We start from the raw sequence: 18,668 nt of genomic DNA, 5'->3' as shown, positions 1-18,668 counted from the left end.
TGCATTTCCCATCTTGATTGCCTTATTCTGAAGGCCTGAGACAAAGGGTATTGTACTGCTGTATTTATGTAACTGTCCTTGGGTCATGAGATACGTAAACATGGAGGAAAACACAGATGATTACAACAAGCTAATAATTAACTTGGGTAAAACTAATTCAGTGCTTAATCATTAAATCAGCCGTATTAAAACACAAGTGTTCAAGAGCAAACGGAACATTCTTAGTGAGGCCATTACTGCAGTCTCGGAGGATTAAGGTCACAGGACAAATACAGAAAGGGGAGGAAAACAAAGCTAGGACTGGAAGAAGAACAGACATTATCATCATCCATCCATCATCCTTATCTTCATCAGAAAGCCATGAGAGGATGCCTCTTTCCAATCAGATTTTAAATCAGATTCCATCCAGGTATTCTGAATGCTGAAAGAGTACTGGAGTCGGAGCCTAAGTACACAAGAAAGCTTACTATCTTATTTATTTAGAAATTCTAAAATTCCAAAATATTTGAACACTGTGGATTGTGGAATTCGTAGACCAAAAACCTCTTTCCTATATTTAGTGTTAGATCAGCTGTTTCAGAAAATGGTTCCCATTCATTTGTGAGAATCGGTTAGAGAGAGAGAGATTGAGTTCTGGCTAGGATCTGTTTTATGTATTTGGATGTGGGTGCTGCAAGTGTTGTGTGTATTAAGATTATAAAGGGAGAATTCTGGTATTTCTGTGAAGCACTATGGCACTCGTGGATTTGTACTGTATATACTTTATCTCTCTAAGGGGTAACTGTATAGTGTATCTGTTGCATGTTAGTGTTAAGCATCAATAATCAATATTTCTTTATCTAAGTTTGGGCCTGATTTTTACTCTATTATCAAGCTCTTCCAGAGAACAAATAACATGTGTTACTGAATGATCAGTAGACCCTGACTATGTAGGGGGTTAGATTCCATCCATCTGTCTTCTATCCACTTCACCCTATTCAGGGTTGTGGAGGAGCTGAAGCATATCCCAGAAACCAGCTGGCACAAGGCAGGATAGACCTTGGATGCGATGCCAGTAAATCTCGGTGCAGGCACATAGAAACAAACACAGACACTTGCAAACTCACGCCGAGGGACGATTGTCCCAGAAGCCAATTAACCCAACAGTATGTTTTTGACTGTGGGTGGAAACCCAAGTGAATATGGGGAGAACATACAAACCCCTCACAGATAACACCTCAGTTTTGAAATTGAATCCAGGGCCCCAACACTAAGAGGCAGCAATGCTGACCACTGAGCCACCATGTTGCCTTCTAGCTTCAAATCTTTTTTGAAAATATATTAAGTACATTTTCGTGTAAAAGGCAAATTTATAATGTACCCCCCCCCCCCCTTAATAGGGTACACAATAACACATACTGTACTAGCAGTCAGGTATCAGTCCACATCCTGAAATTATTATCTGTGCTATTATTTGGACACAATAAAACAGATAATAAAATGTAAGTAGAACAGAATAGATTAAAAAATGATATAAAAGATAATAACTGACCTCTTTTGTTTCCCCATCTGTCATAGAAGTCCAGGAAAGTCTATATAGGACAACATCGGACGCTGGATGCTGCCACCTCACTCTGAAACTGTTAGTGGATACTTCACTAGTTTCCAGATTGAGTGGGGTTGGCACAGGCTCTACAAAAAGAGAATTATCTTAACTGCATTATACACAGAGGAAAAGAGAATGTATATGGTGAATGCACAAGAGCATTTACAGTACAAAGCTGTGGATGAAATCTAGACATCTTCATGCAACCTGAGACAATTATTATTATTAAAATGTTTGGATAGTCCTGTCTGATGATTTTGGTGATACCAATTCTCATAAGCACAATTTCCTTCCTGATGATTTGGCTCATATATGATGATTTACAGAGAAAAAAAGCAACAAAATCAAGCTGCTGGGCTTGAATGATAAGATGTACAGTAGATGAAGCCAGGCCTGACTGGTTTAACTTACAGTATGCATCACAACAATGAAATCAAACTTACTGGTGGTGAAACTTCCCGTCAGCGGCTCCGATTGTCCCTCGTCATAGATGGCAAAAATGGCGACTGTATATTCTGTAAGGGACGTCAAGTTCCTCAGTATATGCGATGTAACTTCACCAACTTCGACCTAATTCAAAGCAAAGGAAACATTAGTGCTGTATTATAATACTGTACATTATTGAAGTTCAGCTGAAAAACATTGCTCCAGATATTTCTACTGTTGTCTACTATTAATTTCAAAACGGAGCAGATAGGATTGTCATTGTTAGAATGACATTTAAAATTGAAAGTATTTTTAACATTTGCATAACACCATAAAAAACTTATATCACATAATTCAATTGTGCAGTAAACTGGTTTCTTCGTTATTAAAAGAATGTCATATTTCTCACTCAGAGGTTCGTGGTTTAAAGGTTAAAGGACCCAAGCAAAACTGTATGTCAAAATAGTTTATTGATATCATCACCAGTCCAAGACAGAGAATTTTGCACTGCTGTACAAAATATTGATTTCTTTTAATTTGGTCTCTCAAAGATTTTGTTCTCCCAGAGATTTTTGAAGGTGTATTTATTTTGCAGACGTACCTCATTTGTTTGCACTCCATCAGTTTTTACATACATGATGCGATACCCCCGTGCTTTCTTAGAGGCAGCATCCCATGTGAGTCTGGCAGAGCTGTGATCTACATCGGAGAACTCCAGGTTCCTTGGTGGGATCAGTGGTACTGTAAATGGGGCACTTTCGTTAAAGCAAGGGAGACTTTTATGTACAATTATAGCTTTTTTTGCAAAATGGGCTGTAATCTTGGCTATAAAAAGAAATCAGATTAAGTTCTGTTCATTTCTGCTTTGCATATTTGGATGCATAGTTCATTCAAGTTAACAAATTTCAACTGAACTCCTGAGAAACTAAACAAACAGTTCACTGAACTGCACTTAAGTACACAAAAGTGAAGAAATAAACAGAAGTGCTGTTAGTCTGTATGAGGCCACTTTTCCTCCACACCCAGCCCACTCCCACCACAAACACCAGGATCTAAAAATTCACAGGAATAAAAGTATGAATTCAAGTACAGAATATCAAAAAAGTACATTTCACGGCACTTGGAAGTTGCAGTCCTGTTGAATGAAAGTAACCTTTATTCTCAAGTTTTACACAGTACTTTAAGTTTGTATATTTTTTATTTTTTTGTAACAAAGTTCTTTTAATTACAAATGCATACATGCGGTGCAGCTACCTCTTTTGGAAGGATTTCTATTCTGGAAGGTATTATAACAGTAAATTGTAACTGTAACGATAAAGCTTATAACAAATAATAAATGCAAGAAATGCCTGCTGCTTTCTTTGTAGAAAGCTATCCATTATCCATTATCATAATGGAAGGGTTGCCACAATATAATTCCACAAGCACAGGGCCAAGGCAGGACTACACCCGGAAAATCACATCAGTCCATACAAAAAGCACATCGAAAAGTAAGCAAGAACACAATTTAGAGAAAGCCAATTCCTATAACCTAGCACATAATACGCCTCTGGAAGACAGAAGCAAACCACACAACCCCCATCGAAACCCCACAAAGACATGGGAGAGCAGGCAGACTCCACAACGAAGGGCCCCTCAGGCAGGAATCAAACCCCAGAGACAATCTGCAAAGTACTGTAACTGTTACGAAACACTTACATGTCGTTTCTTGATTTGTCATAGGATCGCTGGCTTCTTCACCATACATCGCATACACTGTCACAGTGTATTCCGTTTCAGGAGTCAGCCCCTCCAGTTCTATATCATTAACAGATTCTCCAACTTTCACCTGTTCAGACACATAAGTTCTACTAACATCTGACAGTAACGGGGCATAAATACAACAGTTAATAAAAAACAATATCACTGTTCATAACTACTGAGATTGACTGTAATCAATATCAAAACACAGATTTATCAGTCAGTTTCAGTTTAGTTGAGTATAATTGAGGCAATGTCTGCAATCTGCTACATTTCTAAGTCTCAAACTCTCTGTGTCAGCAATTCCATTTTCAGTGTAAAATGCAGAAGCAGACATCTCAAAGTGATTGAAAGGAGTGCAGTGCTGACAACTTGGAAAAAACAGAATCACTGATTTTTTAGCCATGTCTTTCACTTGAATCGTTCAGTTTTCCACTGGTGCTATAAAAAGAGCCTGAATCTTTGAGGTATGATAACAAGCACTGGACGGATTGTTCACCACTTCAACTAGCACGCTGGTCATAAATATTAGGGGATGGTTGCTGTAGTATATACGAGCAGCACAGCTTTGGGTTTGAAGCTGATAAAGTGACTGTGACAAAAGTAAGACCTGTCATGGGAAAAACTAGAAAAACTAAACCATTATCTCATGAGCATGTTGCAATCTTCCAACAAATTCAAATTTTCCTAACAAAGTAGATATTATATATGACATAATATTCCAAATAACATTTTTAATAATAATAAAAAACTACAGCTACTTGTACACAACATGAGTATACTGTATCCAGTTCCAGGAGTTTCTGGATTCCGGTCATGTAATAAACCATGAGGCCAGTAATGGCAGCCCATAAACTCTGTCGGCTCTCCTTGAGCCAAGTCCTGCTGCTTAAACAACACCAAGAGAACACAAGGCTTTTAAGAACCTTTAACAAAGTGTCCCAGCACATAAGGAATGAGAGATCCAGTGACTCCAACATGTCTGCTAAGGATTGCTCATGGCAACTGTGCTACAAAAAGAGCAACCTGACCTCCTTACCTCCTTTTCATCTGCCACATCCGCCTCTGTCAGTGGGGCGTACAGGATCATGTAACCAGAGGCCCCCTCCACACCTCTCCACCTGGCCCTCATGGTGCTGTGAGTGACATCGTACAGCTGCAGGTCATTCACCATGGGCAGGGCCACTGAAAAACAAGACGATCGCTTTCACTTTCTTAGACGACTTAAAAAGGTTAACATTCCCCTTCCACAATACTGGGACGACCGTCTGCTTTGCTGGGTTTGCATGTAATAAAGCAACCAAAATGGTTTCAAGAATGTCAGTACCTGAACCATCAATAGATACCTACCTGTATGTTTCAGATCAGGTTAATGCAAAATAATTGTCTCTTCCAAGTAATAAACTGCTATATTGATTTTCTACTAAAGTATTGCAGCATAAAGTAAGAAGCAGCATTTATAGGGGAGATAGCCACAAGAAAATAGGTTATACAAAGCTATAACCTTCATTTTCTTCAAATTTACCTATCCTGCTGTGGAGAAAAAAAAAAGATCCTAAATAATACTGATTGCTGTTAATCTCTTCGACACTCACATGTTGTCTCACTGCCCCTGAGTCCTTCACTGGCAGCACTGGTATACACTGCAAACACAGCAATCTGGTATTCTGTCAAGGAGTTCAGGTACTGCAACACTACCGTATTCTCACTCCCATCAACCACTGCCTGGAAAACAAGCACAGCACAGGCTCATTGGGTGCTAATCCATACGCTGAAAAAGCAGAAGGACTCAAACTTTCAGGGATATTCATACCCATCAACAAACACAGGAGACAATTTGTATAAGAGTGTGAGCTACTAAAATGGCAATAAAACTATATCTTTGGCAATGGCTTCTTGTGTTTTTTCATTTATGATGTGCCGTAATTTGATATCTGTGAACTGAAGCCTCTATTAAAACACTCGCATGCCATATTCATCTTGTAAAGGCTGCTATTGTGTTTGTCCATTGATTAACACTGATTAACATTAAGAGAGACAAAGAAATTAGCAATAGTTAGTCAAGAGCACACTTCCACCTTTAACACCTTTAAAAAGCTCATTTCTAGGAAGCACGCTGGAGGAGACAGATGTGATCGATGACATGAGGCTCCACGCTGGCTGGCTCATTACATATCAAGTCGTTAGTTTCACCTCTTCTGGCTGTCCTCCCCGGGTGGGGTAGTACACAACTCTGTACTTCTCCACTTTCCCAGGCGCATGGGTCCAGGTCACTCGGAAACTCCTGGCCGTCACTTCAGATGTCACCAGATTCTGGGGGGCTCCCAGCGACGCCTGGCCACCAGACACCCCTGAAATTCCAATTCAACACCACTTGGAACGGCTATTTTCTTTTAAAATACTATCAGAAATGCTGAAAGACTGTACTTATTGCAAAGCTCAATCAGATGAATTAGGCAAAAGAAAGGAAATAAACTTGAACTTGCTGTTATTATTATACCTACCATACTCCTCCTTACAGAACTTTCCATGCTAAGAGATGTATAAAAGTTTATCAATTGTACATTTATTTTAGACGTTGTTTTTCTGTTATCAATGCTTGTTTTTATGGATCTCTAAATATTTTTTTTAATGTGCAGAGCCATGTGAAGGTTGTTCTTCATGAAAAGAGAAAATAAAGTGTGATTAACTGCTTGATTGAGGTCATATATTCTCTGAGTCAGTTATTATATCCTTGCTAGCCTAAAGCATCAATATAATATAATTTACTGTTCCCTTTCGTTCTTAAAAATAAAAATGAAGTTATTGGAATTGCACCAATCTCCTTTCAAAGTGTTTCTTGTCGTATACCTTTAATTTCCTTGTCCTGTTCTTCGACACGGTCACAGACTGTTTTGGTCAGGCTTTCCACAATGGAGCTCATGATGTTGAAGTCGGCAACATTGTAGACGTGGGTTTCATCAGGGTCGGAGGCAATGGCCTTCAGCTCATTCTCATCTGCGTTCTTTACGCCTTTAAATTAAACAACGCCCATCACAAAGTCATCTTTTGTTATAACGCTACAAGAAGGTACATCTCAGGTTTTCTACTAAATCGGGGTTAGAATGAAAACCTTTCAGAAAACACAAAGAAAATCAATACACTGTGTCCCCTTAGTCCTACTGTACATTGGCGTATTAAGTTGTGTACTGTACTTAAAATTAAATACATATATACTGTATCTATCTATATATCTGGGGGTAGCATAGCATAGTGGGTAAAAACTGGACTCATAATTGATAGGCTGTGAGTTGAAGTCCGCACTGCAGATACTGCGGCTGTATCCTTGAGTGAGATTCTATACCCCAGTAGCTCCAGTCCACCTAGCTGTATACTGTAAGTGGGGGATCCGCACTCCAGTGGGGTATAGGGGCTACCCCTGTGATGTATAGGCATCCCATCTAGGGGAGCACACTTACATGCTCTCTAGCCTGCTTAACACTACAGAAACCAGGATGAGCTCTGGCCATGATACATCCACAAATAATTAACACAGGTACTGCAATAGACAATTTCTGGTAAAGTGCTTTAAAACATAAAAAGTCAATGCATTTCAAGAAAGAATGAGGCCTCTATCCTTACCAATGGCAAAAAGTTCAATCCCAGCATCTCTAAGGCTTCGAGCTGGTGGAATAACATCATCCTGAGACTTGCCATCAGTGATGAGGATACCGATTTTAGGAACTCCAGGCCTAGATCCAGATTCAGGCTTGAAGCTGTTCTCCAAAATGTACGTCAGCGCAAGACCTAAAATGTTTTTTTGTGCTTTAGCTTTCAGTGGAAAAGAGTCATTTACACATATACTGTAGAAGAATTTTAATAAGGGAAAGATAATTTATACTAAAAAAACAGATTTAAAATGCTAATCAAATTACAATTTCATTTTAAAATACTAGTTATTACAGTTAATATGGTTATTATCATAAAAGGGCAAAGAACAGTACAGGGTTAAACTTCACATACTAATGTGCAATTAGACACTTCATAGATCATTATGTCTCTTAAATCACAGAGATCACTCAAATGCAGCATGAAAATATTTCCTACATCTAAATTCTCCTAAAATATAATGCTGAGCATAATTTAAACAATATTGTTGTAACAACAATCAGTGGTAGATTAACACTAAAGCTAGATTTTTAAAAACCAAACACACACAAAACACATAAAATTAAAAAAACATCATAAAATGTAACTTTTTAAAAAGGAAAAAAGCAACAGCGTAATAATTTTGTTACCTGTTAGGGTGTTTCCTCCTTTGTATGGAAGATTCTTCACTGCATCAAGCACAGCATCTTTTGTGTTGTACGCATTGAGGTGCCACTCAATTCTTGGATCACCGCTGTACTGAGCAAGACCTTACCAGAAGTCAAACAAAACAAAAAAATACTCCACTGTTTTCCATTAAAATAAAGAAAATTACTGCTTTGTTATAATGTTAGAGAGCCAAGAAGTACAAATATGCCTATACATTAGGTCATGTTGCGGGCTTAAATATGCTCACGCTGGAAAGATAGAAATGTTTATAATTTTTATTTGTGTTGTTGCGGAACATATACTGTAGCTGTAAGTAAAATTTAATTAGAATAAGTAGCCGAGTCTAGATGTCTATCATTCAGAAAATGTATTGCCTTTAGTTTTCTATCTTTTAGACTCGTCTACTTTTGCCAATGTAAATCTACAAATTTTCCTCACTTGAGCCTTGAATACGGTAACTGCAGGAATACCATGGTTGTGAACTACGAACAGCTGCTGCCTTCTAATGTCTCAAGTCTCAGAATCTGTAACACACACAAATAAAGGACATCTCAGTGTGACTCACCTATTCGGGTTTTGTCAGAGCCCACACTGAAGGCGCTCACCAGGTTTTCCAAGAACATGCGAACCAGCCGGAAGTTTATCCTGCCGATACTCCACGAGCCATCCACCAGTATGACAATGTCTGCAATAGCTGGAGTCTTGCAAACGAACTGAGAGTCTGCAAACAACAAAAAGAGTAAACTGTGAATACTTCAATCTAAGAAAAGCTATTTTTTTAATCGTGTTTTTGTTTGCTGCATTTTAGCTGTTGAAAAAATACTTCTTACTGGAGATCTCTGTATTTTTCTAAGGTTTCTCAGTGTAGTTTGACAGCAGAGAATTGATTGGCTATTTGTCTAAGACATTGAGGGATAGCCAAGTGAAATATTAATTTAACAATTGTGTTAAAAATCTTTCCAAATCAAAGATTCTTATGGACAAAACATGGTGTTATGGACAAAGTATCATCATAAACTTTTAACCACGAAGCAGACAAGCGTGTTTTAATTATTCAGCACATTTGCACTGGTGTGTTTAAAGATAGTTTGCAAATTTAGAAATCTGTTCTTCAGGATGAGGAAATTCTTCATGTTTAATTTATGCCATTATTCTTGAATCCATCAGACCTAAAAAATGAATGAATTAAGCTTTTAAATAGACGTAAATATGATTAAAGTTAAAGTTACAGTTATGATATGCAGAAGTAGAATTCACCACCACCATTTCATCCTAGTAATACATTTTAAAGAATTTTGATGTGCAGACTGGATCCAAAGCAGTTATTAGTATAAACAATAAAACATTAATTTCATGTTTTTAAAGTGACAACTTAAATTTAAGATATCCGATTTTCAGTTTTGGGAATTCTTAAAACACTGTCTCAAAGTGTGTTAGGGATTATAAAGTTATACAGTCATGCTAAGTCACAAACCCTAGAACCAACTAAATAACACCACCATATTTTAGACAGGGTGCCTAACTTGATATTAAACCTCTAGAGCCTTGACAAACAATTAAGGAATTTAGAACAATTTTGATTGTCTTCTGCACCTCAATGTTTTTTTTTCCAAAAGTTTTTTCCTCAAGGTTTTGTTTTTCTTTAAAAAAGCTCCTGTGGGTGGCACAGGCTAAGGAAATCAATTCTGCGTGGCAGGAAAGGCTAGCGAAGTAATCTCATTTAAAGGAAGAATGGACCATTAGGTTTCAAAGGAAGGAAACGAGCACTTTTCCATCCACCTCACAAGATAAACTTTACAGAGTCCTGTAGGATTACGCACAAATTTCAGTAAAATCGCCATTGTCTTATACAGCTGTGAAGGAAAAAGGAATCACGATTTTTGCAGAACCTTTAAATGATGACAGATACAACAACAAAAGCGTTTGGTTTATAATTACACTTTTCAGCTCTTTCCATTCCATTTAAAGCTAATTGTGCTCCGGGGAAAGGCAATAACCACAAGGCACACACTCAGATACTAAAACAGTCATGCAACAATGCAACAAAACCAGTAATTAAACACAATTTCATTATGGTTGGATTGCAGGTAAGTAGTAAAATCTTCAAATCTCTTGAAGACAGCAGGCTTGTACAATAATTGGACTTTTGTTGAATTCACTTTAGGTTAAAGTTATTTTTCTGACATTTAATTACATCATTATGTGTTTCATGTCTGTATCCTGTTCAAAACTGACAAATGAACATGATTTGTGTCTAGGTTCCAGGTCCCGAGCACTCAATTTTCCATAATCCCTTTCTTGTTGATTTACTGCAGCAGGGAGCTTCTAGCTTGGCGAGAATGTTGCCGAGTCTCACACTGTCCTCATTCAACATACAGTCACAGGTGATGTGAATTATAAAATGATGAGTTTTCTGTGGATTCCTCTCACCACCCCTGAGTTTTCAATAATAAATCTTCACAGAGTTTCCTTGTATTACCTAACTGGGGAAAAAAAAACATATAAGAAGCAGATGAGTGTAGAAACACAAAATGGTGAAAAATATAATTGTACCACATTGCATTTTACAATCTGTATTCTGTATTTTAACAATCTGGGACTTTCCTAACCACAAAGTCACACAAAGTAAATGAATTCATCTTTAAATCTGGCAAATACATCTATTCCAAATACCTGTTAACACAACAGTGATTTTTCTCACTGTTGGAATGATTTATTTCAAATTTTGACCTCATCATTACAGCAGTCAACTAGGTGACAAATCCATAAACCTAGCTGTGGTTAACAGCAAACAGATGTCAAACAATGCACCTTTGAACGACTCTAAATCTAAATCAAAATTTGTCTTTCTCAGAATAGTTAATAAATTATTTCAAGACTTTTCAATCATTTATTATAATTATAAGTATATGTTTTAATATAAATAACTGTTGTTAACAAAATATGTTTGAAAAACAAAGAAAGCTTGTTGGTTATTTTTCTTGTTTTGTTGGTGTAGTTTTATAGGATGGAGAGGAAACTTCAATTAAGAAAATATGAAACTGACAGGGTTTGCCACAAATACATTTGTGTGCAAGTTCTACTGGTATGCATCACACCAAACTACTAAATTACTTAAATAATCTGTCAGTAAGTGACACACGGATATTTGGTGCTTTCAAACAAAGTGATTAAGTGAACTATACTGTTGAGTTATTACAAGATGTCATTACATGTGCACCTTGCATGTACTGTACAGTCCAAAATGAAAACTGGGTTATGAATATCTAATAATAATTTATATATTTCAATTGTGAATGATATACATCTAAATGTAACTTAACATGTTAACATTACACTTAACATTAGAAACAGCTTAACTGAAAAAAAGCTTAAGAACAAAAAAACTTGATAAATACATAAACAAAACCAATAAATTGCAAAGGGAAAAAAATCACGTACAGAAAAAAAACCTGATACATTTTTGGTGTTTAGGGACATGGTCTTTCTTTTCCTTATTTTGGAATTTCCAGTAAAATTGTAATATATAATTTTAAGTTGTAATTCTATTTAATTCATTCTAATGCACACAAGAACAAACATTAAGTCTAATTTGTTGTCACTGCTGTACCTCATGTTATTAAGACTGTTAAGATAAAAAGCAATTTTCAGAAAATTTTAATTTATTGATAACGTCTGAGGATGAGTCAATTCTACATATAAACACCAACCCGTACATTCAGATTTTTAAACAGTCAGAGGTACATTTACAATTCCTGGAGTTATGAACCACACAGAAGACAGGAACAAGTGTTACAAACTAATGTTAAGTCCAGAAAAAATAAAATCACTTGGCAGTAATTCAGAAAATGTCCTCCTGAAATATAAAGCCAGTAATTATCAGTTAATAAAATTGGAACCGGGTCCAAAATTTAACTCCTTGTACTGTAATTCAAATGGCCATCAATCCACACAAGTGTATTAAACATTCAGTACTTTATTAAGCAGTAGATCTACCACTTCCTAAAGAGCATGAAATTCATGTGTTCAAACTACACTTAAAAGGAAATCGCTTCCTTAAAAGGAAAAGAAATCACTTAGTAAACTGTGGAGAAAAAAACAGTTTCAAAGAAAGCAGTTCAAATGAATACTCTTCAGGCTTCTGTCATGGTCTAATTTTTGGATCACTAGATTAAAGTTACTGGAGTTTACTCTTGCTCTGCAGTCAATTGAATAACTCCACCCCATTTGAGTTCAGAATGAAAGAACAGCTTAGAGCTTTCGAACTGTTAATAGCAGGGCTGGTCAACACATCAAACAGAGCTGGGTGGACAGAAGTCTTCAATGAGAAAAATTCCATTAAGTTGGGAAAACAGAGATTAGTGTGAGCCCTGTGGGCTTTGTATACCACATTTAAAGACTGCTCAAGACCGTTCATCCGTTGTAAAGCATAAGTACCCAGCATTCAGATCCTTGCAAGGGTTAATGTTCTGGAAATTTTCCCATGCAGGTAGTGTTTTCATCCAGGAATCTGACCCTATAAAGTAATAAAATGCCAAGAGAATAGCAACAAATGCTTCCATCTTATTTTGTATTGTTTTTTATTCTTTTGAAAGACACAGATAATTAAATGATTATTATAGTGCTAACATTTTTGGTTTTCTGTCAATTTTAAGTGGCATTTTTTATTTTTGCTTTAAGATAAGATCCCTTTAGTGGCCATATACAATTTCTTGTATTAGAAATTTGTCTTTTTTCACATACCCCAACTTGCTCTCCATGAGACACACAGACAGGGAGAGAAGCTTGGGGTCAGAGCGCAGGGTCAGACAGTTATACAGCACCCCTGGAGCAGTTGGGGTTAAGGGCCTTGCTCAGGGACCCAACAAAATAGATTCCTCTGTCGGCCATGGGATACAAACCAGTAACCTTCCAGCCACCTTCCAGCCACAGGCACTTTAGAAAGGAGCCCGAAAAGAGACATCTCTTAAGGAGACTGAAAAAAAAATATGCGTGGAACATCTGTATAAAGTTCTTCTTCATAGACTTGTGCTTATAGTCAAAATGGACACTAGAGCCCTGGCATCATTTATCCTCTATAACTGGTAATCACCTCCCATTGTACAGCAGGAGCGTTGGATAGCCAAAATCGATAAATTTTCCACAATTTAAACTGAAATTTCTTTGCGCATGATTTAGAACAGTACAAGTCAAGCAATGTACTGAGTGGCAAAATGCTATTGAATACTTTGCAACATGTGGAGGTTCTGTACTAGGTAAGATTTAAAACAAATGATAGAAGCAAAAATGACAAAAAACCTCTCAGAAAATATGTTGACAGAGTTGAATCTGAAGACTCTAGGGCAATAACCCTCAGCTACGAAGTATACTGGTATATTATCTACATTTCAGTAGATTTGGCATTGAATTCCTCCCACTGACATTGGTTTCTACCCACAAAACTGTCTATTTTGTTTGCAAGAATGCCATTACTCCATTCAATGGTGCTTTAGTAAGCAAGCATTAGGCTATCAGATTATATTTCTCATTGTAGCAGTCTATTTGCTGAGCAACTCCCCAAAATAAACAAAATGCCTCAGGTTTTTTCCTGCTCAAGATTAATGTACATCCTAACTGATGTCTGCTTAATGCCAATGAATTCAAACACAAACATGCTAGAAAAAAATCATAAAAGACAATTACATTATTAAGACCACATGAACAGTAAGGAACCAGAATAGGTATAGAATTTAAACATGTTTTCACACATTAACTGTGTGTAAAACTGTAAAATTAACTGTGTGCTCACAGCAAACATATGCAAAGCCTCAGTTTCCAAAGAGAAAGTCTGATATTCGCAATAAAATGTTCCATATCAACTGACTTTCAAAAACCTGAATAATAGTCACTGACAAAAAAAGAAGATGCCATAAAGGTTATCCATGAAACATTAATGAGTGTCTCTTTATACTTCCCTCATCTTTACAGAAATATTCCCTGCTGACTCTGGCATATACTAATGCACTGATGCAGATATAAATGAATTGGAATCTGCACAGTGATTCTGAAATAAGTGTAAATGTGGCTGAAGCTGTAGTCTGAGATGTTTGAATGAGAAAGACTTTCTAATAAGCATGACTCCAACATGAACTGTGGAGATGAAAGAGAAAGCAAAATAAATAACAATGAAGGACACAAGTTTGAGAGTATCCATAGAATAAGCTTTCTTTCTTCTTCTGGGCAAAATGGATACATAGACCTTTGAAAGGAACTACAGGAAGTTTTCAGGTTCTGTTTCATCTTTCTTGAGAAATACACAATCACAATGAACGCTAGATAACCACATTCAATTTGAATCAAGGCCTCGCAGCAGAAATTGAGTAAGCACAGTATTAATGAAAATATAGCTCTACACATCATAGTTAAAAATCAATATAAAATATTTAGTATTATGAGAAATAATGCGTCCCCCTCCTAACTTACCATCAACATTGTGTAATTTAATACAATATTTAATATTATCCTTTATGCACTCATGAAGACTGTCTGGGAAACAAGCTGTCCTGAATCTGTGACTTCAACATATTTCTTCCCTTATGGAAAATCCATCAGGTGTTGCATTCCTTCTTTGCTTCGAAATGGTCCTGTCAAATTTTAAAATTCATCGATGGTACATTTACTCTACTTAATCATACAAAGCAAGGAATTTTTGCCCATTAAGTCCAGAGCTATCCATATTTTTTCTTTTATTAGAAAATTGCCAGAAATGCTGATTTATAGTAGAATATTATCTATTTATGACTTACATTGTAACTGTTATATTTATTCTCTAATGTAGTTCTTAGAGGTTTATACTGTAGTGAAATAACAGCAGCAACAGCAATCATACACACTGACATCTCAAAACACTAAAAACTGACACTCTACAGTACACTCTACACTGACATCTCTACAGTAAAAAAGTGCTCTGGTCACAATCTAAACTTCTTCTACATAGTGCTGGACTTTGTCCAGGTAATACAGCAATTAATAGCAAAATTAGTCTAAAGTTCCTAGACTCTGTATCCAGTAAATGTGTGGAATATAGCATTGAGATTAAACACAGCTGTATTTTGGTTGATGAGTTTCTCGGAATATATGCAGCACTGTATTTAGGAATGCTTTCAGATACAATGTTAAACCTTCAATCTTTGATTTGATTACAATGATATGGAAAAAAAGGAGAACTCTGTGCTAGTGCACAGGAGTACATTAGAAAATAGTTAAAGAAAATTAGTATTATGATGATAGATTTAGAGAAACTGCAGAAGAACTAATAAGGTAATATAGTTCACAATATGTCAGTGGAAATTTATCATCTTTCCTTTCTCAGTAATTAAAAGACTGTAATGTATGTTCATATTTTGATATGTTGTACACTGCAAATTAAAAATATATATATTGTTAACATTTTAGAAGAATTACAGTATTTAAATTCGGTTTTATTCAATATGATTTTTAAATGTAGGAATTAATAACTGTATTTACAGACTTTTAATATGTTTGGTGCATTACTTCAAGTGACATTCAGTTTGCTCTTATTCTCTGTACTGAATTTGCCTTTTGGTTTTTTAAATAACCAGAAAAAAATGTGATGATGGTTCAAAAGAATCCAACTGAAATCTCATGAATTTCCTGTATGGGCTTTACCAAATTGTTTTGGTATGTCTGTGTTCTGTATTTGTTCTCTTTGATTTGTCTCTTTGTTCAAATTAAAAATGTAAGGAGTTTTTTTTTCCAATGATTAGCTCTGAGTAGCTCAATGATTAGTAAATTAATTTTCCACATTAATCATTCTACTGCTACAAAGTCTGTTCATGACAGCTGTTGTACATAATTGTAATCAACCAAAAGCCCCATTTTTGTTACACATCTTATTTTACATTTTAATACTTACTGCACACACATACTGTGCATCCAGAATAACTGTTCTAAGAAGACGTGTAAACATATACAGTAATTCAACAAAGATAAGCAAATGTAGAAGGAATAACATTCACATGTTATGTGTGTTACCTGTTTTCACTACAACAGCACCTTAGCCTCTTTACTGTGTGGATCAACACAGACATCTACAGTAGAGGACAGACAGCAAAGTCAAAGCTGTTATTTATGCTTTACAGTCAAAGAATTTTGATTAAGAAATAGATATGAATGATAAGTACAATAAATGTCTGGGCAATTCCATGCATACACTGGTAATCTAAATAATAAAATACTACACAAGCTTTTGCTAGTCTTCTTTATGTAGATAGACCTTAGAACAGAAATAAATTAGAAACATGATCATGAGCAGTCTTGCTCTGGACTAATTGGGCCCTGTATTATAAATACTTAGGCACCTAATTCCCCTTGACGTCCTTTAGAAAAGTGTTTTGAATATAGTGCCTTTTATGTATAGTGAATTCTACACATATTGTTGACGCTCCATTTGAAATAACACATACTGAGTAGTGTACATTTAGTTTTAGGAAATGTCTTTTTAGGTTCACACTCAAACTCTTCTGCTGCAGAATGGAAAAAACCCACACAGTGATTTGGATTTTATAAAGAATGAAAATTCCAATAGAATCCTGATGAAAAATATACTGTATGCCTTTCAGTGGAATACCTGGTAAGAGCAAATCATAAATCAAGGTACTTTACAGTATGAAATGTTAATTAGACGTAAACTTCAATGAAATTCCAATTTTTAGCCACCTGCCCATCTCGAATTCCAAAGCCAGAGCTTGAGGGAGGCTTTGCCTTAGGCAGAATCAAGAAGCCTCTGTCAAGCAGAAAGCTGGCTTTAAGTACGTATGGGCTTGTAATTGGCAATTGGCATGCAGGTCCAAATTCATTAAGAACATAGGAAAGGTCACAAAGGAGTGGAGGCCATTCAGCTTATCTAGTTTATGTGCTATTTAACTTTGGCATTAATTAACATACGGTAAAACAGATCCATCATATAAAAACTAGCGTTTCAAAAGTCATAACAATTTTATTAAACAATACTTTTTTTGTAGAATTAAAACAAAGGAAAATGAAAATGTGTCCTGTAATAAGCCTAATTCCATAACAGGTGGTTTAACAGACATTACAAAAATAATCTTCTACGTCACCATGCTCAAATTTGCATGTCTCAAATCCAACCAAATCACAAAGAATTGTTGCAATAGTCAAAAATGCATATAGCAGTTGGAAATACCTTGTGGACATCAGTTCAATGCAACACACTCTTAATCACCCGACATGTTGAAAATAGTTCAAGAGACATCTCAAAAAGCAAGTCGTCAGGCTTTCACATTACGTAAGATTACAAAAAACAATTAACCTAGAAAGGTGTTGTGTTTCTGCAAGCACTTCTCATTCTGAGAAGTATCATACTGTACATGTAACAAAAAAATAAGATCATAGACATTGAAGTCAGAATTGTAGTCTACATTAAACTCTCCATTAATCCAGTTTATTTTATTCATTTCTCTACTGCTCTACAGGTACTGTACATTGCCCTACATCAACTCTGAATGCATGGTCTCTTACACTATTCCAAAGGGCATTTTGTATGAGATGGTAGGCATGGCAATAAATCTTATTCTAACAGGACAGATTTTATGCATAAATTAAACATAATGGACATTATAGGTGACCAGTGATAGCAATTTAGAACAGCCGTCTTTCTCTTTCCAGCTCCTGACTAGTTTTAATACAGTTTAATTAAGGTGTAAAACTGCCAGTTGAATGGAATGGGCAGGCATCTAACCTATGACAATCATGTTCACGTTTCAGGCCTATATCATTTTTCACTTCTGTCACAGTCTGAAAACCTGAAGAATGATGATTCCATGTCAAGCTGTTTTTTTCTCTCAAGGAAACCAGACGGACAGAAACCCAGGATTCCAACAGCTGAACAGGTCCTGTCCCTATGGTATCACAGCTCTCACAGCTGTGAGTTCAATGGGGAAATACAAATTAAACTCATGTTTTACCCTGAACTATAGCTAGGCAAGAACTAATTGTGCATATTAATTCAGTAATCATTTCCAATTACACTGACCTTGTTTTTTTTTTTTTAATCTGCAAATGTCCTGGTATCAACTAATTGGGATTGCATATAATGTGAACACTCTGGGTCTTAAGAAAGTTAAGAAAAAAACTCAAGTCCAGGAAGGAGAAATTAAACACATGATAAGAGAAAATTAATGCTGCAAGAAATAAAATTGCTTCTTTATGTTTCCCTTGGTACATTGACAAGAGCAAAGAAAATATTGCTACCCTCCATCTCAACTGACTGACATTCCCCAGAGAGAGCCTTAATGCATGCAGCTTTGGAACAGTGAAATCACTGACTCATTTATTAGGCCTTAATGGACTTGATTACCGGACAAGAATAATTTGTTTTCTTACACATTACAGCTGTAAAAATAAGATTTTACAGATCACATATTTAACAAGCCTTTTGCTTTCTTTTCAATGCTGCTCACGTTAATCTGTGACAATTTGAAAGTATTAGCTTTAAGTCTATTTGTGGTTTGGATTTTACTGTATCAGAGAAATAACAAGGATAAGGGGATTTCTTCTGACAGCTATCAAAATCAATAAAATATTGTTTAATTACAAAAAC

At 36.0% G+C, this 18,668-nt stretch overlaps 1 protein-coding gene across 1 annotated transcript in view; it reads right to left on the bottom strand.

The window, feature by feature from the left end:
- Positions 1-18,668, bottom strand: part of col14a1a (collagen, type XIV, alpha 1a) — a 109,158-nt gene that overhangs the window by 66,580 nt on the left and 23,910 nt on the right. The window contains exons 5-15 of the mRNA XM_088929557.1: positions 8,613-8,768; positions 8,029-8,148; positions 7,373-7,537; positions 6,602-6,763; positions 5,945-6,102; positions 5,347-5,476; positions 4,791-4,936; positions 3,710-3,839; positions 2,613-2,752; positions 2,029-2,155; positions 1,532-1,671 (exon numbers count right to left, since the gene is read on the bottom strand). Coding sequence (XP_088785683.1) covers positions 1,532-1,671; positions 2,029-2,155; positions 2,613-2,752; positions 3,710-3,839; positions 4,791-4,936; positions 5,347-5,476; positions 5,945-6,102; positions 6,602-6,763; positions 7,373-7,537; positions 8,029-8,148; positions 8,613-8,768 — 1,574 coding nt within the window. The remainder of the gene's footprint in view (positions 1-1,531; positions 1,672-2,028; positions 2,156-2,612; positions 2,753-3,709; positions 3,840-4,790; positions 4,937-5,346; positions 5,477-5,944; positions 6,103-6,601; positions 6,764-7,372; positions 7,538-8,028; positions 8,149-8,612; positions 8,769-18,668) is intronic.

This window comes from Atractosteus spatula, chromosome 12, assembly GCF_055471065.1.
Source record: "Atractosteus spatula isolate fAtrSpa1 chromosome 12, fAtrSpa1.hap1, whole genome shotgun sequence".
Taxonomy (NCBI): Eukaryota; Metazoa; Chordata; class Actinopteri; order Semionotiformes; family Lepisosteidae; genus Atractosteus; species Atractosteus spatula.
This window is presented reverse-complemented; position numbering and strand designations above follow the sequence as displayed.